The sequence below is a fragment of the Peromyscus maniculatus genome, chromosome 17 (assembly GCF_049852395.1).
Source record: "Peromyscus maniculatus bairdii isolate BWxNUB_F1_BW_parent chromosome 17, HU_Pman_BW_mat_3.1, whole genome shotgun sequence".
NCBI lineage: Eukaryota > Metazoa > Chordata > Mammalia > Rodentia > Cricetidae > Peromyscus > Peromyscus maniculatus.
The window spans coordinates 49,776,799-49,798,320 of NC_134868.1; the positions used below are offsets into that span (position 1 = coordinate 49,776,799).

A 21,522-nucleotide genomic window follows, 5' to 3' on the forward strand; every position below is an offset into this window, starting at 1 on the left:
GACTGTGGCTCAGAACTGAAATCTGAAACAAACCCTTTCTCCCTTAAAGCTGCTTGGTCTGGCTGTACCATCAGAACAACAGAAAGAAAACTAAGACAGTACAGAAACTTAACCTATGGGCTTTAAAAAAGGCACTTGGGGGACTTGATCAGAGTTGGGGATGGTCACCGGGTTAGAGGGCCATAATTAAATCATCGTGGTTTTTAGGAAGAGGGAACAGTCAAAGGAGACCTCCAAGGTCCCTTTTCTCTTGCCATGCAAGTACTCTGCGACTCTGAGAGCAAGGGAACCATTACACCCCTTTACCTTGCCCTCCAGAGCTGTGAGGCAAAGTAAATATCTTTTCTTTATAGCATGCCCAGTTTGTGGCATTACATATTGACAACAATTATTACCAGTATTCCGTTATTGAAAAACAAATCATATATGGCCTATGGTTATAAGTAGCCATTTTGATTAGGATTTAAGTTGGCCCTACTTCAAAACTCTAGATATACTGGATGTCGTGACCCACACCTTTAATCCAGCACTTGGGAGGCAGAGGTAGATAGATCACTAAGTTCAAGGCCAGCATGGTCTATAGAGTGAGTTCCGAGAAAGCCAGGGCTACACAGAGAAACTCTGTCTCAAAACAAAACAAAACAAAACAAAAAAACCCTCTAGATAGAATCACATGCTAACATGAGAATTCAATTAAATAAAGAAGAACAGGCCAGGGACTTAGTAAACTGATCAATGTCCAACTGAAGTTCATTGGTATTTCTGGGGATCAGGACTGGGTTTCATCATGCTGGACCACCCTAGAGCAAAACATTGGGTCTTATTGACTTCAGAACCAGGGAACACTGGACCCTGGGGTTCTAGACACTACAGCTACCTCTTCCTTGAATGATCATGTCTTATTTAGGAATATCTGGCCACAAGAACAAATTTTGTGCCTGTGATGGCTAATCTTGGATGTCAACTTGAGTACATCTAGCTACTGTTGCTTCCAGGAGCTCTGGATGAACTGACAAATGAAGAGGATGAGCTCATTGAAAAGCATTAACCAGCCACAGATTCCCAAACAATCTACAGTTTCCCAAATGTGTCCTGGAAGAGAATTATTTCTCCAGCAGCCATGGAGCCCAAGATGTAGAAAATCAAACCCAAGCATTCATTATAAAACTGGCTGATCTACAAGAATCATGGGGGAGAACCAAGGATTGGCACTGTGAGAAAGGCCAAAGACTGAGTGGAGAGGCCATGAGTGAAGGTGCAGCCTCAGTTGCAATGGAGACCCCAGATCCCAGAATATTAGAGATGCCAGGACTGTGAAGGTTCCACCAAGGATAACAGCAGGTAAGGAATGAAGCCTGATACAAGCTCTGTGTACTGCCGATGGCAGATCTGGGGCCAGAAGATGACACAGTGAGCAAATTCCAGGTGTCAAACATTGGTCTACAGGATATGGATTTACACTAGGAGGTTTTAGTTTTGCTTTGACCTGATTTTCCCCATGTCTTGGCTTTTCTCATTTAGAATAAGAAGTGTGTAACTTGTTTTTAAAGCTATATTAAATTTTTTAAGCACTGAAATTCATAAAGGATCTCAAAATTGGACTATGTTTAATAAGAGACCTTGGAGGACAGAGAATTGAATAGTTATGTCTTAAAGTGATGTGTTTGTATGTCAAGCTGACAAGGAATGGAGTGTCCTAGTTAGCTCTGACTGTCAACTTGAAACAGTCTAGAGTCATTTGAGAAGGGAGTTTCAGTTGAGGGATTTCTCAATTTGCCTATGGACATGTATGTGGAGGGGTGGTCTTGATTGTTGGGTAATGTGGGAGGTCCCAGCCCACTGTGGGCAACATCATTCTCTAGGCAGATGGTCCTGGGCTATATGAAAAAGATAACTAAGGATGAGCCTGCACATGATCCAGAAAGCAGATTTTCTTCTTGTTTCTGCTCCAAGTTCCTGCTTGAGTTCCTATTCTGTCTTTCCTCGGTGGTGGACTATGACCTGGAAATGTAAGCCAAATAAATTTGTTCCTTCCCAACTTGTTTTTGGTCATAGTGCTTGTCACAGCAACAGCGAGGACATTAGATCAGAGGTCAAGTAACAAGTCATACATGTGTGAGAGGTCACAGGGCTGTGGCAGCGTGAGGGGAACATGAGGAACTTAGCAGGGAAAACTGGCCCCCTATTTGCCCCCTCCCCACCCCCCAAACAGTCACTGACTATAGCTGCCATTATTCCTGGTATAATAATCAACCAAGAGCACATCCACGAGCATTCTTGAAGGCAGCAGAGCCTGAGAGAAGGACCAGACTCCCACCCCTCACAAACTATGATTAAAATCATAAAAGAAACCTGAAATGCAATTTGTAGCAATGACGGTACCTATTAGAGAGCTGAGTCTGCGGAGACTGAGGAGGTGGGAAGACTGTCATTATTCCTGGCTGGGCAGACGGTATATAAAGGTCTTCTTTGCACTCCCAACCTTACCTTTGACATGACAGTCATGCCCTGACTGCACAGGCAAAGGTGGGGAGGAGAGGGGTCAGAGGCAGGTCCTGGTCCCCTCACAAGCGGCCACTCAGGGACTCGCCTTTGACAAGGTCTGCGAAAGTTGTTTCTGTGCAAGAATTTCCTCTGGACATTCCAGCGGCCATGGCCAAAAGCAAGTCACGCTCAAGGTCATTTAGATAGAAAAATACAAGTGTTGGCCTTTGGATGACAACCAGGGCTGGCTGTGCAACCTGTGTGTAGAATGAAAACACACAGCCCCTTGTCCAAAGATAATGAGTACTACCAACATAGTCACAGTGGAACGTTAAAACCAGCACAGACCCTTCAGAGCGTGAGACCCTGTACAACCACCCAGGGTGCCCACCATGAAGCCAGCATTACTCATCACTCAAAAGAACCAAAACAAACTGCCCAAACCTAGAGTATTTAAAATCCATCACCAGTAGAATGGACCATAAAGAAACCAGACACAATTTGGACCTAAGGAACATAAGCTCATCGCTGCAGGCTTTCTTGGGCTTCACATTTCTGGCTGCAGCCCTTCTGGGTCTAGGATGAGACACCGGAAGAGAGAATCGAGACCTGCTGGGGTTGGGGAGGCACAGGAGAGGAAGTCCTGCTATTCAAGACTGGCAGAGCTCTGGGATTTCTGAAGAACATTGACATTCCCCAGCAATTAAGTCAAATTAACATAATTCAAACAAAACATCTAATTTTAGCTATGTGTAACAGTTCTGCCTCAATAGAACAGACATTCCTTCCTTGTTCCAGGAGTGCCATGCCAGGGAGATGCAGGCTGGAAGGCGAAGCATTCTGACACAGGCCTTCCACCCAGGCCAGCGCCAGATTGCTTCTGTTTCCCCTCAAACACAGGTTCCTGGAGGCGTCTAATCACCAGCAGCTGAGCTGTCTTCTGTCCCTCACACCTCCCTCCCTGTGCACGGAGGACCAGCAGCAACCACCCTGCTGCTGTGGAACCTGAAGCCCTGAAGCTCTTGCAATGTATGGGTCTGTCGCCTCTCTGTAAAATTGGAAAAATAATACCTGTTCTAACCAGGTGGGTTATGAATGCCCGTAATCCTAACATTAAAGGGGTCGAGGCAGGAGGATCACATGTTAGAGGCTGGCCTATATAGCTAGTTCCAGGCAGTCTTGGACTACACAGACCCTGTCTCAAAACACCAATGACTGTGGATACCTGATACATGCAAAAGCCCAAGGTTCCATGTCCAGTGTTACATAAACACACACTGTAATAATGCCTATGTTACCTCCTCCTCTGGAGGCTCAAAAGCATTAGTATCCATTATCCTCTTGTGTCTGAGCTGAAGGCAAGTCACCAGGTCCATTGATTCAACTAAGAGATTGAGACCTGTGAAGATGACCTAGGTGGGCCCCTGTGCATGTCCAGCATGGAAATGAAACATTTAACCCAGTGGTTGGCAAGTGATACCCAAAGGCACACACACACACACACACACACACACACACACACACACACACACACACCAACAACAACAACTTATGCAACTTGTGCAACTCACAAGCTAAGAATGATCTTCACATTTTCACATGGCCAGGATGTAAATAAGTAATATTTCTAAACAATAAAATCCGAATTTGAGTAGCTTAGTTGGGGTGACTATTGTTGTTGTGTGAAACACCATGACCAAAGTAACATGACGAGGAAGGGGTTTATTTGGCTTACATTTCCACAGCACTGTTCATCATGAAGGAAGTCAGGACAGGAACACAAACAGGGCAGGAACCTGGAGGCAGAAGCTGATGCAGAGGCCATGGAGGGGAGCTGCTTACTGGCTTGCCTCTCATGGCTTGCTCAGCCTGCTTTCTCAGAGAACCCAGGACCACCAGCCCAGGGATGGCCCCACCTACCATGGGCTGCCCTCCCCCCTCCCATCAATCACTAAGAAAATGCTCTACAAGTTTGCCTGCAGCCTGATCTTTGAGACATGTTTTCTCAATGGAGGCTTCCTCTTCTCTGACGGATGACTCTAGCTTGCGTCGCGTTGACATAAAACTAGCCAGTACAATGAGTGTTGATTAGTAAAGTTCAATGCCATACCCTTGTGTTCTCTGTCTGTGGCTGCTTTCCTGTTCTGGCCACTCAGCTGAGCATTTGCAAAGTAGACTGAAACGTTACCCTCTGCTGCTTCACAGAAGACGCTTGTCAAACCCTTATTTAAACAAACAAAGCAATGAGGGCTGTGCTAGACAGACACCAGGGCTCATGAAGCAGGAAGGGACAGTCTCTCTGCCTCCTACAGTCAGGGAAGGTTTCCTAGAACGCTGCCATTCTTTCGAGGCTGATGCTCAGCTCTGACCCTTGAGAAAGTCATCCCAAACTGTTCCTTGACAGAAGAAAGGTCCAAGTCCCTAGGAAACGGCACATCCTACACATGCCATGAGGCCAGGGGTAGAGAACAAACCAAGAGTCCTCAGCAGGCCGTGGCTTCCAGCGCTCCCCAACATACCAAACTGAACGTGGGACCCCCCAAAGACTAATGAGGGCACAGAGCAAGAAACGGCTCGGAATCCTGTATCGAGGGCACATCCCTCACACTGGGCCCACAAGAGGACTGGAGCTGAACCTGAGCCCTGTGGTAGCCGTCTCGTCTTTTGCAGGCACCAGGAGCTCTGAATAATTTAGCACCTGCAACAGCAGAGCTGAAACAGCTCCTGCAGCAGCTGTATCAGCAGCCCCTGGCCGGGGGCCTGCTTCCACGCCCGACCACAGAACAGGGCCCTCTCCTCTCCAAGTTCCTCCCTCTGTTTCCGACTCAGACACTCTGCTTCTAATAGCTGGGCTTTCTCGCCAGCCTGCGGGAGGAGTCGGGCCTGGACACATATTCTAGAACTTGTTCGGCCGCTAAAAATAGCAGCGTGCTCCGGACAAGCCATTTCCTTTTCCTCACTGTATTTCCCCCTTGAAGGAGAGGCATATGGGCTCTCCCAGCTCCCCTCCAAGATGCTGTCTACCTAGCACAGTGGTACACCTGGGATCCAGACTACACAAGAGGCTGAGGCAGGAAGATGCTTAAACCCATAGCCAGTCTGCACAACACAGCAAAATAAATAAAATAATAAATAAGTAAAATTGTAAATATATGTAAATAAAATATATAATTTTTATACATATAAATAAAAGCTGTATTTTCTTTGTAAAAACAAGCTTGTCACCTACTCTAGTCCAAACTCTATTCTGCAGGTGAGAAGAAATAAAAAAAAAAAAGAGAGAGATCCAAATGAGTGAAATAATTATTCCCAAGGTCATGCAATCACTGCTTAAGAGGCAGTCTTAAGGGACCAGCATTTAATTTCTAACATTTCTATTCCAGGCCACCATTCATAAACCACAGGTATCTGGACATGTTTCCGGTCATATTTAAACATATTTAAATTTCTCCCTCTCCCTCTACACACACACACACACACCCCTATCTGTGTCTAGCTCAGCACCCATATCTAATGTTTGTTCTTCATAAGGGAATACATCAATACATCCCTAAGTGTTTTGGAGGCTAATGTGGTTGGGGTTGGCCTTTTATTTATTAGCCATGGAAGCTTCTACACAGAGCTCACTTAAGCTCTAGGCTCTGTGCTGAGTTTCAAGACAGTGTCTAGGGCTTGGGACTCAGTCAATAATGTGCCTCACAAGCATGAGGCTTTGCATTCTGCTTCCCAGGGCCCCCTCCACTCATACACACAAGTGGCGCAGTAGCATCTTTTAGTAACCCCAAGGCTGGGGAAGTGGACACAGGCAGATCCCTAGAGCTTGCTCATCAGGCAATCAAAAAGAAGCCTTGAGCTTTAGGCTCAGTAGGAAGCCCTGTCTCAAAAAAAATAAGGTGGAAGAGGAACACCGGAGGTCGACCTCTGGCCTCCAAATGCAGGCACACCAGAATCCACACACTGCACATACATACATTTGATATGTGTTTAGCCCCTCCTACTTCTGGTCTTTCCTGTCGTTTTGCAGCCTGGCAGCTGGATGAAGCCCAGCTCCCTACTCTAGGAACTGTGCCTGATCTCCCTGAGACTCTGAGCCTAGGCTGTAAAATGTGCAGCAGCCAAGAGTGGAGAGCAGGGGAGATGCTGTGCTTGCCATCTCCGTTCTCGGTTCTACTTCCCCCGTGGAGGAGACGTCAGACGCATCTGGATAATCCTGGTTAGTTTTTCTCCTGCTGGAAGCAGGGTGGGCAGATGACTGACAAGGAAACCAGAAAATGATGGGAACCCCGATCCACAGATCCTACGCATGCACGCCACCAAATGCCCGCTACAAGTTGGGGCGTCGGAGAGATAGGCGGAGACTTCACCCTCAGTTCTGCCTCCTCTCTGTGGGATAGAAGCATGCCTCCCCACTCCCTGCAGGACTTCAAGGAAGACTGATGGCATGATACCTTGGAAGGCATGTGGAGACCACTGGGCTCTGACCTTGGTTCCTCTGCTCCCTAGGGCATCCCGAGGGCTCATCTTCCAGAAACACAACTACAGAGAGTTTCTAGGTGGATGGCAGCCTCCACCAAGTCATCACCTTCCTGGAACATTCTCTTTTCCCCAAAACCCTGCAGAACAACCACTGAAAAAAATGGGGAAAGGTTTTAGCCCTCAAGCTTCCATGAAAACAAGGGAGCAATGCACTTGAGAACAGTAGAGATGGCCCCTGCTGCAAAGACTGGTTCAAAAAGGAGTCCGTGGCAGAGCAATTCCAGGGGCGTGCCTGTGAACCCAGCTGAGAAGGCTGGGAGAAGAGGGTTGAGTTCATGACCCACCTGGGAGACATGGCAAGGCTCTGTCTCAAATGTCCACGAACTGGAGATGCAGACCAGGGACAGAACGCTGACCTAGCATGTGCAAGGCCCTGGGTTCCAGCCCCAATATTTTGTTTTGCAAAAACAAAACAAAACAGAATTTCAAACAAACTTGGTAAGTGAAAAGGCTAGACCTTGCCCCCAACAGATAAATTCATTTCCACTCTGATTTAGATGTCGAACGTCCTCCAAAATTTGTGTGTTAACAGCTTGGTCCCCAAGGTGGTACTACTGGAAGGCCTAAAACCTTTCGGATGTAGGGCCTAGTGCGGAGCACAGAGGTCTTTGGGAATATGTCTTTAAGAGGCGCTCTGGGACGCTGACCTTCTATGATTTGAATAGGTCTCCGCCATGTGCTCTCTGTCATTACCATATGGCATCCCAACCAGAAGCCTAAAAGCAATATGTCTGCCTGATTATGGTCTTGAACCTCCAAAATGGTGAGCCAAAGCAAAAGCCTTTTCTCTTTATAAGTTAATTGTACTAGTTATTCTGTTGCCGTAACACAAACCCAGTGAAACCTCTAGAAGTTTCTAAGACACCTGGGTCTCCTAAGACGCCAGGTCTGACTGGCAAATTCCATCTTATACTCCACAGAATGCTGAATCTGCTTTCTAGGGAAAAAAAAGCATAGCCACAGCTATTCATCCCCCCACCCCCACCCCACAGCCCCAATCAGAATCTCCTGCACTCCTCTAGGGTGCACGAGATGACACTCCCTCCAGCTGTGACCTTAAGAGCACGTCAGGGACAGCCAGCATGTCACAAAGCCAGTGTCCTTGCATTGTGAACAGTAGGCCATCAGGCCCCTATTCTCCTCCATGTACACCTGCGGCAGATGATCTCACCTCCTCAGAAATCACTGTGTTAGAAGAAGAGAAGGAGGAGGAGCCTCATCTTCTTCAAATAAGGTAAACAGAGTCACGGGATGCCTAAGTACACGGGTTCTGCAGCAGCCAAGGCTTCAAAGACGTGTACCCAAATAAGTCAAGGTGCCAGCCAAGAGCACAGATGACCTTCCAGCAGCTGTGTGGCTGCTGGTGCTCAGTCAGTCCACCATGCCCCCCTTACCTGTTCCCAGCCGGGTCAGCATGGGAGTACCAGGCACTGCACAGGCTGGAGACGAATGTGCAAAACCAGAACCACCCTGTGTCGGGGAGCTTTCTGACATTTGTTGATACCCATTTACCTTTGAGTCTGCAGTCTTCTCTGGTTGGACTATGGCATGGGGCAATGGGAAGGAAACGGTGCAGAAGAGCTAGCCCAGGATGGGATGCTAGCCCAGGTCCATGGGAAGGGCTGACAGCAGTCAGCTAGTAAGTGGCCTGGAAGCCATTGGAAAGCATTGGGCCCTGCCCTAGAGGCCACAGAGAGCAACTCAGTGAAAGTGAGTGACAACCATCGATTATGTGTTTTTTAAAAAAATACCTCCAGGTAGGAGCTAAAAAGATGGCTCAGTGGTTAAGAGCACTGGCTGCTAGTTCAGAGGATCGGGGTTCAATTCTCAGCACCCACAAGGTGGCTCACACCTATCTATAACTCCAGTTCCAGGGTATCTGACACTCTCCTCCAGCCTCCATAGGCCCCAGGCCCACAAGTAGCAGACAAAATACCCGTACACATAAAATAAAATGTCTTTAAAGTAACTCTGGTAACAAGAAGAAACACCAGGTCGGACAGGGAAGAGCAGTGAAGCTTCTGGAAACCAAACAATTGGGGTCAGAGGGTAGAGATGCCTGGGCACCGCCATGTGCCTGTCAGTCCATGGTGTGTGTAGGTACGTGTGCCGCTGTGCACACGTGAAGGTCAGAGGACAACTTTGCTCTCTCCTCCCGCTGTTCTTGGGTCTCTAGGGCTCACATTAAGGTCACCGTTCTTGCACAGCTGGTGTCTTTCCCTCTGAGCCATCATCTCTCCGACCCGATACCTATCAAACCTCTTCAGGAAGAGTCGGTGGGCGGCATGACTGGTCCCCTCGCATGCACAGTACACAGCGCTTTTCCCTACCTGCTCTGTGGTGGCGATGTTGGCATTTGGGTTTAAAGAGCTAAAACTGAGGGCTAGGCTGTGCTCAGTGGTAGAGCACTGGGCTGCCATGAGGGAAACCCTGGATTCCATCCATAACATTGTAAAAGACAAACAGGCAGACAGACAATAGACTGATAAATTTGTTTCACATTGAATGTAGTTTCAATGTCCTTCAAATAGGGCTGTGTTCAGTTCATTATGTGTGAAACAAGGAAGAACACACACACACACACACACACACACACACACACACACACGAAACTTTGCCTATGGTTTGTTCAATCTAAAGCAGAAAAAAATAGCCCTCCCTCTCAAATTCAGCAGTGGCATCATGGCTCCCCAGATACTTACCAGGTAAGCAGTAGGTGCTGGGCTCCAGCCACCCTCAGTTAGAGGACATGTCTCCAGCTCCATGTGACCTCAGAGCAGATGCTCCGGGGTCACTGGTAGAAATCAACATAAGCCTTTGAACAGCTCTGAAATGGATCTGCTAAATATCCATGGTAAGGAAGAAGCTACCTCTATGAATCCAATGCCACTTCTGCATACAGCTCAGACCTCAAAGCTATGCTGACTTGGTTTGTTTCTGATTCTTCACTGAACTACGGTGAAGAATTCACATTTCTCCAGTCTTTCCTAATTCATTTCCAAAAACTCTGGCAATACTAAACAAATATCAGAATTGACCTTCATAGCCATCTCTGGAAAGGAACTCATGATATTTAAGTTATATACAAGTGGGACTAAATGTTCATGTTTTAAGTCTTACTGGGGTTAAAGAGGAAAACTCCAATGGCTGCATTTTCTGAAATCTTGTTTATCCACTCAGACATAAGGTTCTCTTTGCCACTTGCACACCCACAGTCTGTTTTGCCCATGTTGGCATTTTAGATTGCCTTGGGTGGATGTCAGAGTTGGGTGGGAGTGGAAACCCGAGTGTTTGACCTGAAATCATTGAGTGCTTGCTAGATTCTTCATACTTTATGCATAGTAAGCCTTACACAATTCTAAAGTCCTTGTGAGGTTCCAGTGACCTTACTAAGAGATATCCAGGAGTATTACCAGGAGGGTAGCCTTATCAGGTGGTCATTTACTACTCGGAAGGCAATGTTGAAATTGAGCTCTGATGGAAGAGTACGAAGTGTACGAAAGCCTTCATCCTTAAGGTCCTGAAGATGTTTGCAGTTCATCTTAGAGATGACAGCATGGTAAATTCATGGCAGCCCAGGCAGCCCAGGGCTAATCAGGCTGGACTTCACCTCAGGGAAATCAGGAGGTCAAAGAAGGTTTTGAAGAGGGAGCAAAACCAATTTGCATTTTTGGAAGCTGAGTACAGTATGAAGCCCAACACCCATTTTCAAGTTAGTTTACAATGGACTCATTCCATGCCCAGATGTCTAAAGGACCATGGTCCAGCTCCACTTTGAGCCAGGACACGGTCGCCTACTTGGCTCTCGTTCACATCACCTTGGGATTCTTAATTGGAGTATGACGTCATCTGTCAACTCCAGCTCTCCTCCCCAGAAGGCTGGGCTCAGATGTCCTCTTTGACAAGCAGGGCACCCTTTGTCTTTTTTCTTTTCCTTCTGTCTGCGCATAAATTATCTGTGTCGGGTTTTTTAAATCGTGTGAACATAGAGAAGAAATAAAAGAAGAAGTTAATCATCTAGAAAACGTCAAAGATTATTGGTGTTGCCAAGTGTGGTGGTGTATGCTTACAATGCCAGCACTTGGGAGGCTGAGGCATGAGGATTGCTTGAGTTCAGGTTTTCAAGACCAGCCTTAAAGAAAAACAATGTATAGCATGTTAGCAAATGGGTAAATGGGTAAAGAAGGTGTGACAGTCCCTTCTTTAAAGGTAAGTTGGGCAGGGTGTGGTGACCGATATCTCCAATCCCGCCTGTGCTAGAGGCTGAAGCAGAAGAATAGGTGTTTGAAGTCAGCCTGGGCAACTTAGCAAGACTCTGCCTTCTCCCTTTTAGGGATATGGTATGCACCATGATTGCTCATGTGGAGGTCAGGGTTAACTGCTAAATGTCATCCTCTATCATTGTCCACCTTGTCTTTTGAGAGAGGATCCCTTGCTGACCCTTGGGATCATTGACTGATGTCACTGGCTGCCAGCAAATGTCAAGATCTACTCTTGCTCCCAGACCTTGGGTTGCAGGCACACAATACTGCACCCAACTTTTTATGTGAGTGCCGGGGACCCCAACTGAGGTCCTCATGCTTGTGCAGCAATCCCTTAACTCACAGAGTCATCATCACCTGAACCCCAAACACTATCCCAAAATAAAGACTTTAAAAATGGCTCCATGGTAGTAAGTTTGTACGGCATGCACCAGGCCCTGAACTCGATTCCTGACGACACACCCATGCACTTGTACATTGGGAGAAAGATGGCCCTGCTCCCTCGAGCCCACCTCGGCTGTGAGGTTCTCCAGTAACACGCTTGTGTTCTTTCGGCCCAATCACGTGCCATGCGCAAAGCACTCAGAACGCCTACATCCCAGGCCTTGCTGGAGGGCACAGAGTTGACTAGACCTCCACCCGTACTTAAGATGTTCCCGTAAGCTCACTCCTCTGTCCGGAAGCTACTTACGGGCATCTGTCTGAGAAAACACTCTTTTTTTTCCCCACCCCTCCTTTCTTCCTGAGCTCAGTGACAGGTGCCACCAACGACCTTCCCAAACACCAAGTCAGAATCCAGTCCCTGTTCACGCTGAATCACGCGAGCACACACATCTGCACCACCCACTTTTGTATGTCAATGTATACGCAAAGGTGCTAACCCAGGCGAAGGGAACTTGGAGCCGTCCTGGAGCACTCCTCTCCATTGCTCACACAGCGGACTCTACCACCCAAACAATTATCCAGCTTTTCACTGGCTTTCGGTCCTCACTTGCCATCCCAGCTCAGGATTAGCCTAGGTGTCGGTATTTTCTCTATGACTTGCTTACCTTGGGTTGAAGTAGCTTTCTCTGCCTCAGGGTCTCTTCTGCCTTCCTGGCTGGCCCTGGCCAGCTCCTTCTCCAGCCTGTGCTGCTGGCTTTCCATTGCTCAGCCTACAGTTCCTGACCACCTCCTCATGCAGAGTGCATTTTCTCACAGCCACACATGCTACTTACACCACTGGATGCTCTGTTCCACACATCTGGATGACCCTTACGAGCCCAGAGGGACCCCACGCAGCCGCCATTTCCCCCACCCCTGGGAGCCTCCACCACGCATCTTTTTCTAAGGCCAGTTTTGTGTGGCCAGCTCGGATGCAGGATCACCCACAGATAGCTCGGCATGCTAAGGTCAGCTCCTACCCACTTCAGTCAGTGCCGATCAACCTTAGAAGTCTGCACTTGCTCTATGCATTCCCTGTAAAACGCAAAAGCTCTCAACAACAGTAAAAAAAAGGAGAAGGTAACGGCAGATGCAGCCACTGTGCATTTACACACGTAAGCACACTATTAAGGAATTGTATGGCGAGGATGCTGATTATGTGATTCCATAGGCAGAGGAAGCTCTGAATCAGAAAGGTAGGGGAAATAGGCATGTTTCAAGACAGACTAACCGCAAGGAAAGCTGAGGGCTCCTAGCACTCAGTCTTTATCCATGCCTTCCTCTGGACTCTCAGCTAGGAGTCCCCAGCCACCAAGCAGGCTGCTCTGAAACATCCATGGGAGCCTCTGGACACCGTCGAGGCAGTTGCGACCAGAGCTCTGTGGCTCTGTGCTAAGCCTCTAATTTGTAATCCCTTCATTTCCAAAGAAGGGTGCCTATGCTTAGCTTTGGCTCTCCCCAATGTTCCTTAAAAACAAACAAACGACAGCAGAGCAACCTTCTCAGAGGCAAAGGATCTAGTCGCATTGGAAAGTAATGAGACAAGAAGTCCAAAGCAATAATCTGGCTTTCGCTTGACGCTCTACAATGCAACTTTTCCTTCCCTGGAGAATGTGCTGTGCTTTTGTACTCCTAAAATCCAGATCCTTCCCCCCACCCCATAAAAGTCCAGTTAATCTGCAATCCAACATGTCTTATCTTCTCTCTGTTCTATACCCTGGAGTCATGGGCCATGGCCTTGACCATGACTGTTCTCAGAAAAAACAGGACGCACTTTCATGTTACCCACTGACGTACAGCTGTACCCCTGTGCTGGACCTTAACAAAGCCTAAAATATTCAGGCTCGTCTCACAATACAGACTGCCTGCACAGATGATTGAGTGGGTATGTGATAATAAATCTATTCCAAATAGGAACTTCATTTCTTTCCTGAAAATGAGATGAAGATGTGATTTAAAGTAGCCTTTTCTCATTTACTAGCACTGAGATATTAATGAGCTGGCCTTCCCAGATGCACACCAACATTTCACACTGAGGTTTGGCCATAGGGTTTAATCAAAAACAACTTTATTAGCCCTGGACTATCTGACTTCCATCACTATAACAATACCCGAAGTAATCAGCTTATGAGGAAGAAATGCCCATCGGCTCCCGGTTTTGGAGGTGTCTGTCTGTGAACACTTGGTCCTGTGGCTCTGCAGCCTGTGATGAAAACCTGCACAGCTCGGCAAAGCCAAACCACTCACTTTACCACTGGGGCACAAGAGAGAGAAGAGGCTAAGTTCCCACAGTGCACTTCGAAGCTACATCTCCTGGTGACCCGAAGACTTCCCACAAGGGTCCACCTCGAAAATGTCCCACCACCTATCTGGAGCACCTGGCCTGGGACCACACTGTTAACACATGGACCTTGAGAAGAGGTCAGATACCAAGCGCAGTCACCGTCTTGGATAACCCTGAGTTACTACAGCCTCTATTGTGCACAACCCTCACCTGTTGGGTTAAAACAGAAGGAAGGAATTTAAAGTGAACCTCTTGTCATGCTGAGAAGACCAAAGCAAAACTAGTAAGGAAGCAGCCTTGGCTGGGGTGAGAAAGACAAAGGTTTGGGGACAAGCCACAACCTGAGCGCCTTCCCAAAGAGGTCCGAGATCTAGGCTGAATGTCAGCTTCCGCCTTGCCTGCTTCAGTCGGGTAGCTGTGAAGAGTGAATGACCTGCAGAATGCACAGTGTACACCCAGGCATGCAATCGCTGTATGTGGGCTGCTCTGGCTTATGACTGGCGAGTGAAAGAATGTCACACACCAGGGACGGAAAACCTAGGCTGGCAAGGGGGCAGGAGACAAGCTAGGAAAACCCTGTCTTCGGCCACAGCCAGAGCAAAAAGGATTTGCTTTCTTTTTTTGAGGTTCTCCATGTCCTACAATCAGATGTCAAAGCAGGGTTACCAAAGTGGTAATATGCTTTAAAGTCTTGAAATTATTAATAAATGGATGCTTTTAATAATCCACACGTGTAGGCGGAGGTTTTCCTGTGTCCCGCAGCTGCTCTGTTCCAAGCAAACACACAGAGGCTTATATTAATTACAGACTGTTTGGCCTATGGTTCAGGCTTATCATTAACTAGCTCTTACAACTTAATTTAACCCATTTCTATTAATCTATGTTTCGCCACATGGCTTTGAGGCGTTACCTGTGTTTTATTATATCTTGCTCCCTGACAGCGCTCAGCATCTCCCCTGACCCTGCCTTCTTCTCATTGTCTCTCTGCTTGGATTTCCCGCCTGGCTACAACATGTCTTGCCATAGGCTATAATAGCTTCTTTATTAACCAATGGTAGCAACACATACTCACAGATACCGAAAGACTATCCCACAGCACACATGGAGTTCAAAAATTATGCAGTTCAAAAACTCAATAGAGACTGTGCACACACATATCAGCTCACACTAGAGCACATGCTAGTAAACCGGACTAACCACAGGACCGAGGTTTGAAGACTTAAGGAACACCATTATGTCTGAATCCTACAACTTCGCTCTTGGGTTGAGTTTCTACACCCATTTGGAGATAACAAAATTTTCAACTTGAAGCTCTTTGCGAGTCCTGGACCAGCATGACTCCTGCCTAGCCTGCAGTCCTCAGTCTTGCCCCACGATATCCCACCAACTACCCCCAGCACTTAAGCAGGTGACTCCCCACCGCCTCCACTGCCCACGGGCAAAGGAAGAGAGCGGAGAGCTCCTCTGTGCCTGCACCCAGGCCAGGGGCCCTTCCCACTCCTGGGCTTTTGGTTTTTTTCCTCCCTGTGCCTCCCCACTGTCTATTCACAAGGCTTTGGCTTCTTGAGGCCCCGTTAAGAAACTGCTGCTCCAAACAGCTAAAACCACTTGACATGTAGTACAGCAGACACCCTGCAAGGAATAACCGCATACCCATGGGCAGAATGCTGCACCCAAAGATCAGGTAGTGCCCCTGCCTGGCGGAGGTTGCTATTGCTATGCAAATGACTTGGAAAAGATGCATCAGGCTCCCTTCCAATATCCCCCAAAGGTAGCCAAAGACTGTAGTTTTCACCTGAACACATGCTGAAGCCAAGATAGTGCCTAGGCCAGCAGAAACAAACACAATTCACTCATCAAACCGCTAATTCCACAAACATCCATTGCACGCCCTTGCGTGTGAAGTGCTGAGTTAGGTGGTGAGCGCCCAGCCCGTCACACACAGACCATGATAAAAGCTTGTCCTGCATCAGCATCCGAGATGAAGTAGATGTACAGGCCGAAGAGAGAGCCCAGTGAAGGCTACCCCTGCGTACTCACAGGCTGGAACACCTGAGAGAGGCTCTGTCTCCCACCCAGCCACCTACTGCTGCTGCCTTGAATTCTGTCCCCCCTCAGTCTTCTGCCTCACTTTCTCACCAACCTCCATGTCCTTTTTCCCCCCTAGCTGCCAGCTCTGGATAAGCATAAAAGGCAGACAAATTCTCGTTCTCACAGCTTCCTCAGCCCTAGGAAAACTGTCCTTTTTAATGCAGACGCCTGCTTTACACAGGCCTTACCATTTTGTCCTTTCCACTATAGCCTCCAGAAACAAGAGAACTTAATGGTAAATGTCATGAATGCTATGTTTTGCTCTTTAAAAAAAAAAGTAAAGTAAAATAAGCTGCAGCTAGACACAGCAAGAGCTCGGTGAGGAGGCTGCCTCTTAACCAGAAAACTGAATGCAGCACCTTCAGAGCTCCCAAGTGGAGCTCCGGTCCTGGTGCTGAGGTTTCTATGTGTGCCAGTTAGTGCGCGAGTCACATCAGCTTTCATCTCTGAGGCTCGGCGCCCTTAGCAATCACCTTCCCACACAGTATCATAACTGTAAAGGCTGCAACCACCGTTCAGGTTACAACCACGATTATTTCTACAAATGAGAGAGAGGGATGCGGCTCCGCTCTGTCAGCCCCAGTCAAGCAGTTACCCGTGAGATAGACACCTTTCCTTCTAGCAAATTCAGAGTGTCCTTGGCTCAGGTTCCCATTGCCATAAATTGCCATGTCTCTGTAGTAACGTATTCATTTGTATGTAGGAAGTTCTTTTTCTACATTCACAGAAGACGAGGGAGATGGCTCCAGAGCCCCCCGGGTCATCTGTAAGATCATCTAGATGGTCCTCCACTGCTTGATTTTAATATGCTATATCTCGAAACATCCCTTCTCTGGCAAACACTGGATTTAGACCTCACCTTATATGAACCTTCAAGTCAGTGATCAGCTCACTGTTTAGCAGGAAGATTCTCTAGATTATCTTTTGGGGGTTGGGGTATAGCTCCATGGTGGAGCACCTGCTTAACATGCAAAAGGCCCTGGATTTGATACCCAGCACCCTTCGCAAATTAAGTGAAAACAAACAAATAAATACCCCTTCCCAGGTTGCCTTTTGTCCCTTACTTTTTCTTCTGGGGTCTCCCACCTCTCTGTAGTTTCATATTTTGCTGTAGGTTTTAGCTATATTGCCTTCTCTGACTATCCAGACCATCCCGATGTTTTAGAGAACTCACAATCGCTAGAAAAACAAACAAAACACCCCTGCATAGCCTCATAACATGTCCCCCAATGAAGAATATGTCCTGGGAGTTCACATCATCGCTATCAGTTTGGATTAAAAACTTCCTAGATGTTGTACCAATCATAGCCCTCGAGACACTGCAGAAAACCATGAAAATCTGTATGGAAGATTTCAGAACACCTACTGACGCAGTATGCTGTGACCAGCTAGTAAGTCAAAACAACGCAATTCAGGGAGAAGGAAACCCATTATCATCCAGCACTAAAATATAGAACAAAGTTTTCCAAGAATGCCAAGATTAAGATCAAAGAAGAAAAATGAATATTGGAATTGCTGTGTTTACAAAGGTGCATTGCGTGCAGTCAAAGGGCGTTTTGTAGATGATAAAGAAATGAAATTAAAGAAAGGGGAGTTTTGTTTTGATTATTAGTCAAAACGTTATCTCTGGTATGGGGAACATGAGAGAGGAAGCTCCAGGCAAGAACTGGAATAAAAACATGGAGTGAGTTTTGGAGATGATTGCCTTGCCCCAAGATCAAGAACAGGAGTGGAAATAGGAAGGGCTGACACCATTGCCAAGGAAGTGGGTGAGCACCAGGCACTCTGGAGTAGGCTGCTCTGCTCACTTACAGACAGGATTGGCATGTGAGACCCTAACAGAGACCTGACAGGATTCTTCCTCTAAACGGCATCAGCCCAAATCCTATTGTTTTGGAAAGACCTCTTTCACTCTTGCTTAAGAAGTGCTGGTGGTGAAATTACTATGTACACATAAGGTGCCAATACCAGGACGGGAGGGGGGCTGGGAGAAGGGACGGGGGGGGGGGGCGGGCTGCTGTATTTTTCAGGGATATGGAACACCTAACATGGTGATTCCTTAGGTTAAAATCAGAGACCGTCTCAGCCTGCCCAGTGTCATCTCCAGGAAAAGAGCCAACATCGGTCCCGCCACCACCTACTGCAAAGTAGACTGTCCCCAACACTGCTGTCAACTGCAGCTTCCATATTTCCTTCTCAGAACGAGACAATTGCGGGCAGGAAGTCTTTCTCAAGCAAGGGCAGCGCCTCTGTAGGGAAAGCCCCAGAACCCCATTCTCGGGCTAGGGGGACGATCCTGCAGGCCCCACACCAACTTCTCCAGGTTAAAATGGCTCTCCGGGACTCTACCTTGGACTCCCAGAATTCCACCCATGCTCTCCTAGCCTCTGCATCCCTGCAGCTCTTGCCGGTGTGGCAGAGTCAGCTGCTTGGTTGCCGTGGCCCTCCAGATGTTTGTAATTAGACAGTGGGTCTAGTCTAAGGTGGCCCCTTAGCATGCTTTGGTCTGAAAGCAAGGACTGCAAATAGCAACAGTTGCTTTCAGGGCTCTAGATCCCTGCCTGGGGTGTCTCTGCACAGACCCTTGTCCCGTGAAAGACTGCCTGATGCTCTACCCATGGCAGAGCCCTTCTCCCACCAGGCCTTGGGTCCGGTTGGACAACCCCAGTGAGGCTTCCAAGGGAATTCCTCCTCCCTGCCACCAGCGACTCCTCTGGAATGACCTTAACACAAAATGTTGCCAAATGCCCAGGGGTGAGTGGCGTCTTCCAGGTCCACCCGCGGACCCACGGGGTCAGGAAGGGCCCAGGAAGGGCAGTAGCCCCAGTCGTCCTGAGAGATCTGGGGAGGATGCTCTCTCTCTCTCCGTGCGGCACAGGAGAACTAACTGGTCACCTGAGCAGGAGCGGGCAGTGCCACCTCTGGAGCGCCTGCCGCGTTCACCCAAGGCAGCTCCCCAAGAAAGCCGGGGCGGCCAGCGCGAAAACGCCGCGGTGCAGCCCCTTCCCGGCTCCGCCACCCGGGAGGCGGCAAAAGTTCCTCCCGAGCGCGCGGGCCTGCCGGCCTCTGTTCAAGGTGCTGAAAGGACTGTCGGGGGCCAGCGCGCCCCTAGCCCCCCGGGCGAGCAGCCGCGTGCCCTGGCCGCCACCCCCCACGGCGCTCCGGGAGGGTCAGCTCCAGCGCGGCCGAGCGCCTTCCCGCAGCTACTCCAGGCGCCTCGGTGCGGGGCCGCCGCCGCCGCCCCCTTACCTTCTTCTTGCGGTCACGGGAGCGGTTGCGCCGCTTCTTGTTGGATTCCTCCTTCTCCTTCTGCTCCTGGAGGGCCTGCGCCTCGATGTCTTTGATTTTCTTCAGCTGTTTGGCCGCCTGAGCCATGGCGGGTCGCCGCGCTCGGTCCCCGCCTCCCGGGCCCGCGCACTCTGCGATCCGCCGGCGGCGACACCCTCCCGGGCAGAGCCGCCGGCTCCCTCGGCTGCGCTGAGTGCGAGCCGCTCACCCGCGGCGGCCAAGGCTGCGGCGCCCGGAGGGCGGGCGCGGGGGCGCGGAGGGCGAGGAGAGGCCGGCGCGCGCGGCTACCCGAGCCCCGGGGTGGCGCCTCCCGCCGCGGCCGGAGCTCGCTCGCCCGCGCCCCGCACCGGCTCTGGGCTCGCCGCGCGCCCTCGCCGCGCCCGCCCGCCCGCCCGCCCGGGCCCCCCCTCTCCTGCGGCGGCGGCGGCGCGGGGGGCGGGAGGGAGGAGGCTCGTACTGCGGCGCGGGCCGCGGAGGGCGGACTCGCGGGCTCGCGGGAGGCGCGGGGGCAGCTCGGCGCGGCCACCCCACCACCAGGCTTGGGAGCAGGGGCGCTGCGAGCGCCGGGTCCCCACTGCAGCGAGGCCCCGGATGGGGGGCGGCGGGGAGGGCGGGGAGGCTCGCCTTTGGGCGACCGGAACAAAGCGGGAGCGCTCAGCCTGAGCTCGAAGCGGGCGACCCTGCGGCCCCGCGTGCCTGACGCCGGCGGAAACGCCAGCATCGCCGGGCCAGGCTGCGGAGCGGAGCGGGGGGACCTGGGCGCCGCTGCGGCACGGACTCCGCTAGCACCGAGCCGGGCCAGGGGCGCCCTCCGGGAAGGGCCGAGGCTCCTGCCTGAGAGCCTGATTTGCCCCTGGCAAAGCAAGAGGGCCTTTCGTTCGCACATTTACCAACTCTAGGTAGAAAAACGTGTCCAAGCGTCAAGCAATTCTTTTTCTTTTCGCTCTGTTTGGACGGGAGTGGAACTGGGTCTCCTCACCGGGGACCGCCCACCCTGCATTAGCAGGTTCCTCTCCACCCTCCTAGGTGCTGTAGTCGGGACCGGTGTTCAGCTGTCAAGAGCCTTACCAGCTGGGGTCATGCAGCTACCATCGCAGACTGTGGGAGGGGGAAGTGGCTTAACGCTCATTTCACCACTCAGTCATGTGACAGGCGGGGAAACTGAGGCCCCCGACCTATGAACATTGTTGCCTTTTCAGTCTGCTGCAGCTCCAACCTACTCCTTCCCTGTCCCGCGGGATGCTAAGGACAGAGTTTTGAACACCAGTGTTTGAGACTTGGGGAAGTCATTATGAAACAGCCTGCTTCCTCCTGCCCCAACCCTCTCCCCACCCCCGGCCTGCGTAGCGGTTTGAAGCAGCTCTAGTGAGCTGGGTACTGTGCCACCCCTTAGCTCACAAACACATCTCGCTCAGTGACTTCCATTTCAGTCTTCCCCACTAGGCACAGGAAGCGCGGTGCTGGCTGAGCCTAGGGTTTTGACGGGTCTAACTGCTGGCTTTTCCCAGGGGTGAGTCCCGAGTCTTTTTACTGTAAGCATAACCACACACACCAATCACACATGCAACTCCGATTGCCATGTAGCTACTTATTTTCCATGTAAAGACACTGGGAAGTTGATTTAAAATGTATTTGAAGCCTATACACCCCCCCCCAAAAAAAAACCACCATTTCAACATGAAGTTGATATATTATTGATGAGATTTTACATTTTTCTGCTGAGTCTTAAGAAGCGAGTCTATTCTCGGCTGGATTCAAATGAGGCGCAGTCCCTCACCACCGCAGGTCTCTCTCTGGTGGTCACTGGCGGATAACACACCTTGGCTGTAACCAGCCTGCCCAGAATAGTACCCTCTGGAGCCCCAGCTCCCATGTCTTGTGTATCCCTCTGGCCACCCACTAAAATGTCTCTTCGCTGTAGTCAGGATGATATTTGCAAATAGATATAATTATTGTTACTTCCCTCTAAACATCCTCTTTGTTCCAAGATGAAGATCAAAATCTGTTCTATTAGCTATGAAGACCTGAATGATCAGCCCCCCTGACCCCCCCCCCAGTTTCTCATTCTAGGCCTTTTTGGGTGTCCACGTGTCACCTAAAGGTGCAGGGGCCATTTACCACAGGACCTACATCCTGCTGCCCTTGCCCAGACTG

At 49.7% G+C, this 21,522-nt stretch overlaps 1 protein-coding gene across 8 annotated transcripts in view; it reads right to left on the reverse strand.

Annotated features, from left to right (window-relative positions):
- Ank1 (ankyrin 1) overlaps window positions 1-19,557 on the reverse strand; it is a 190,189-nt gene extending 170,632 nt beyond the window's left edge. For 3 of the 8 annotated variants that reach the window (XR_013045396.1, XM_076553625.1, XM_076553628.1), the window contains exon 1: window positions 19,330-19,552. Coding sequence is in view for 6 of the 8 variants with exons in the window: in XM_076553625.1 (XP_076409740.1) it covers window positions 19,330-19,455 (126 nt within the window). In the remaining 2 variants the exon portion in view is untranslated. Of the gene's footprint in view, window positions 1-19,329 lie in introns of all 8 variants that reach the window. The other 5 variants (XM_076553626.1, XM_076553629.1, XM_076553624.1 and 2 more) reach the window with 3 other exon arrangements.
- Window positions 19,558-21,522: the final 1,965 nt, after the last annotated feature.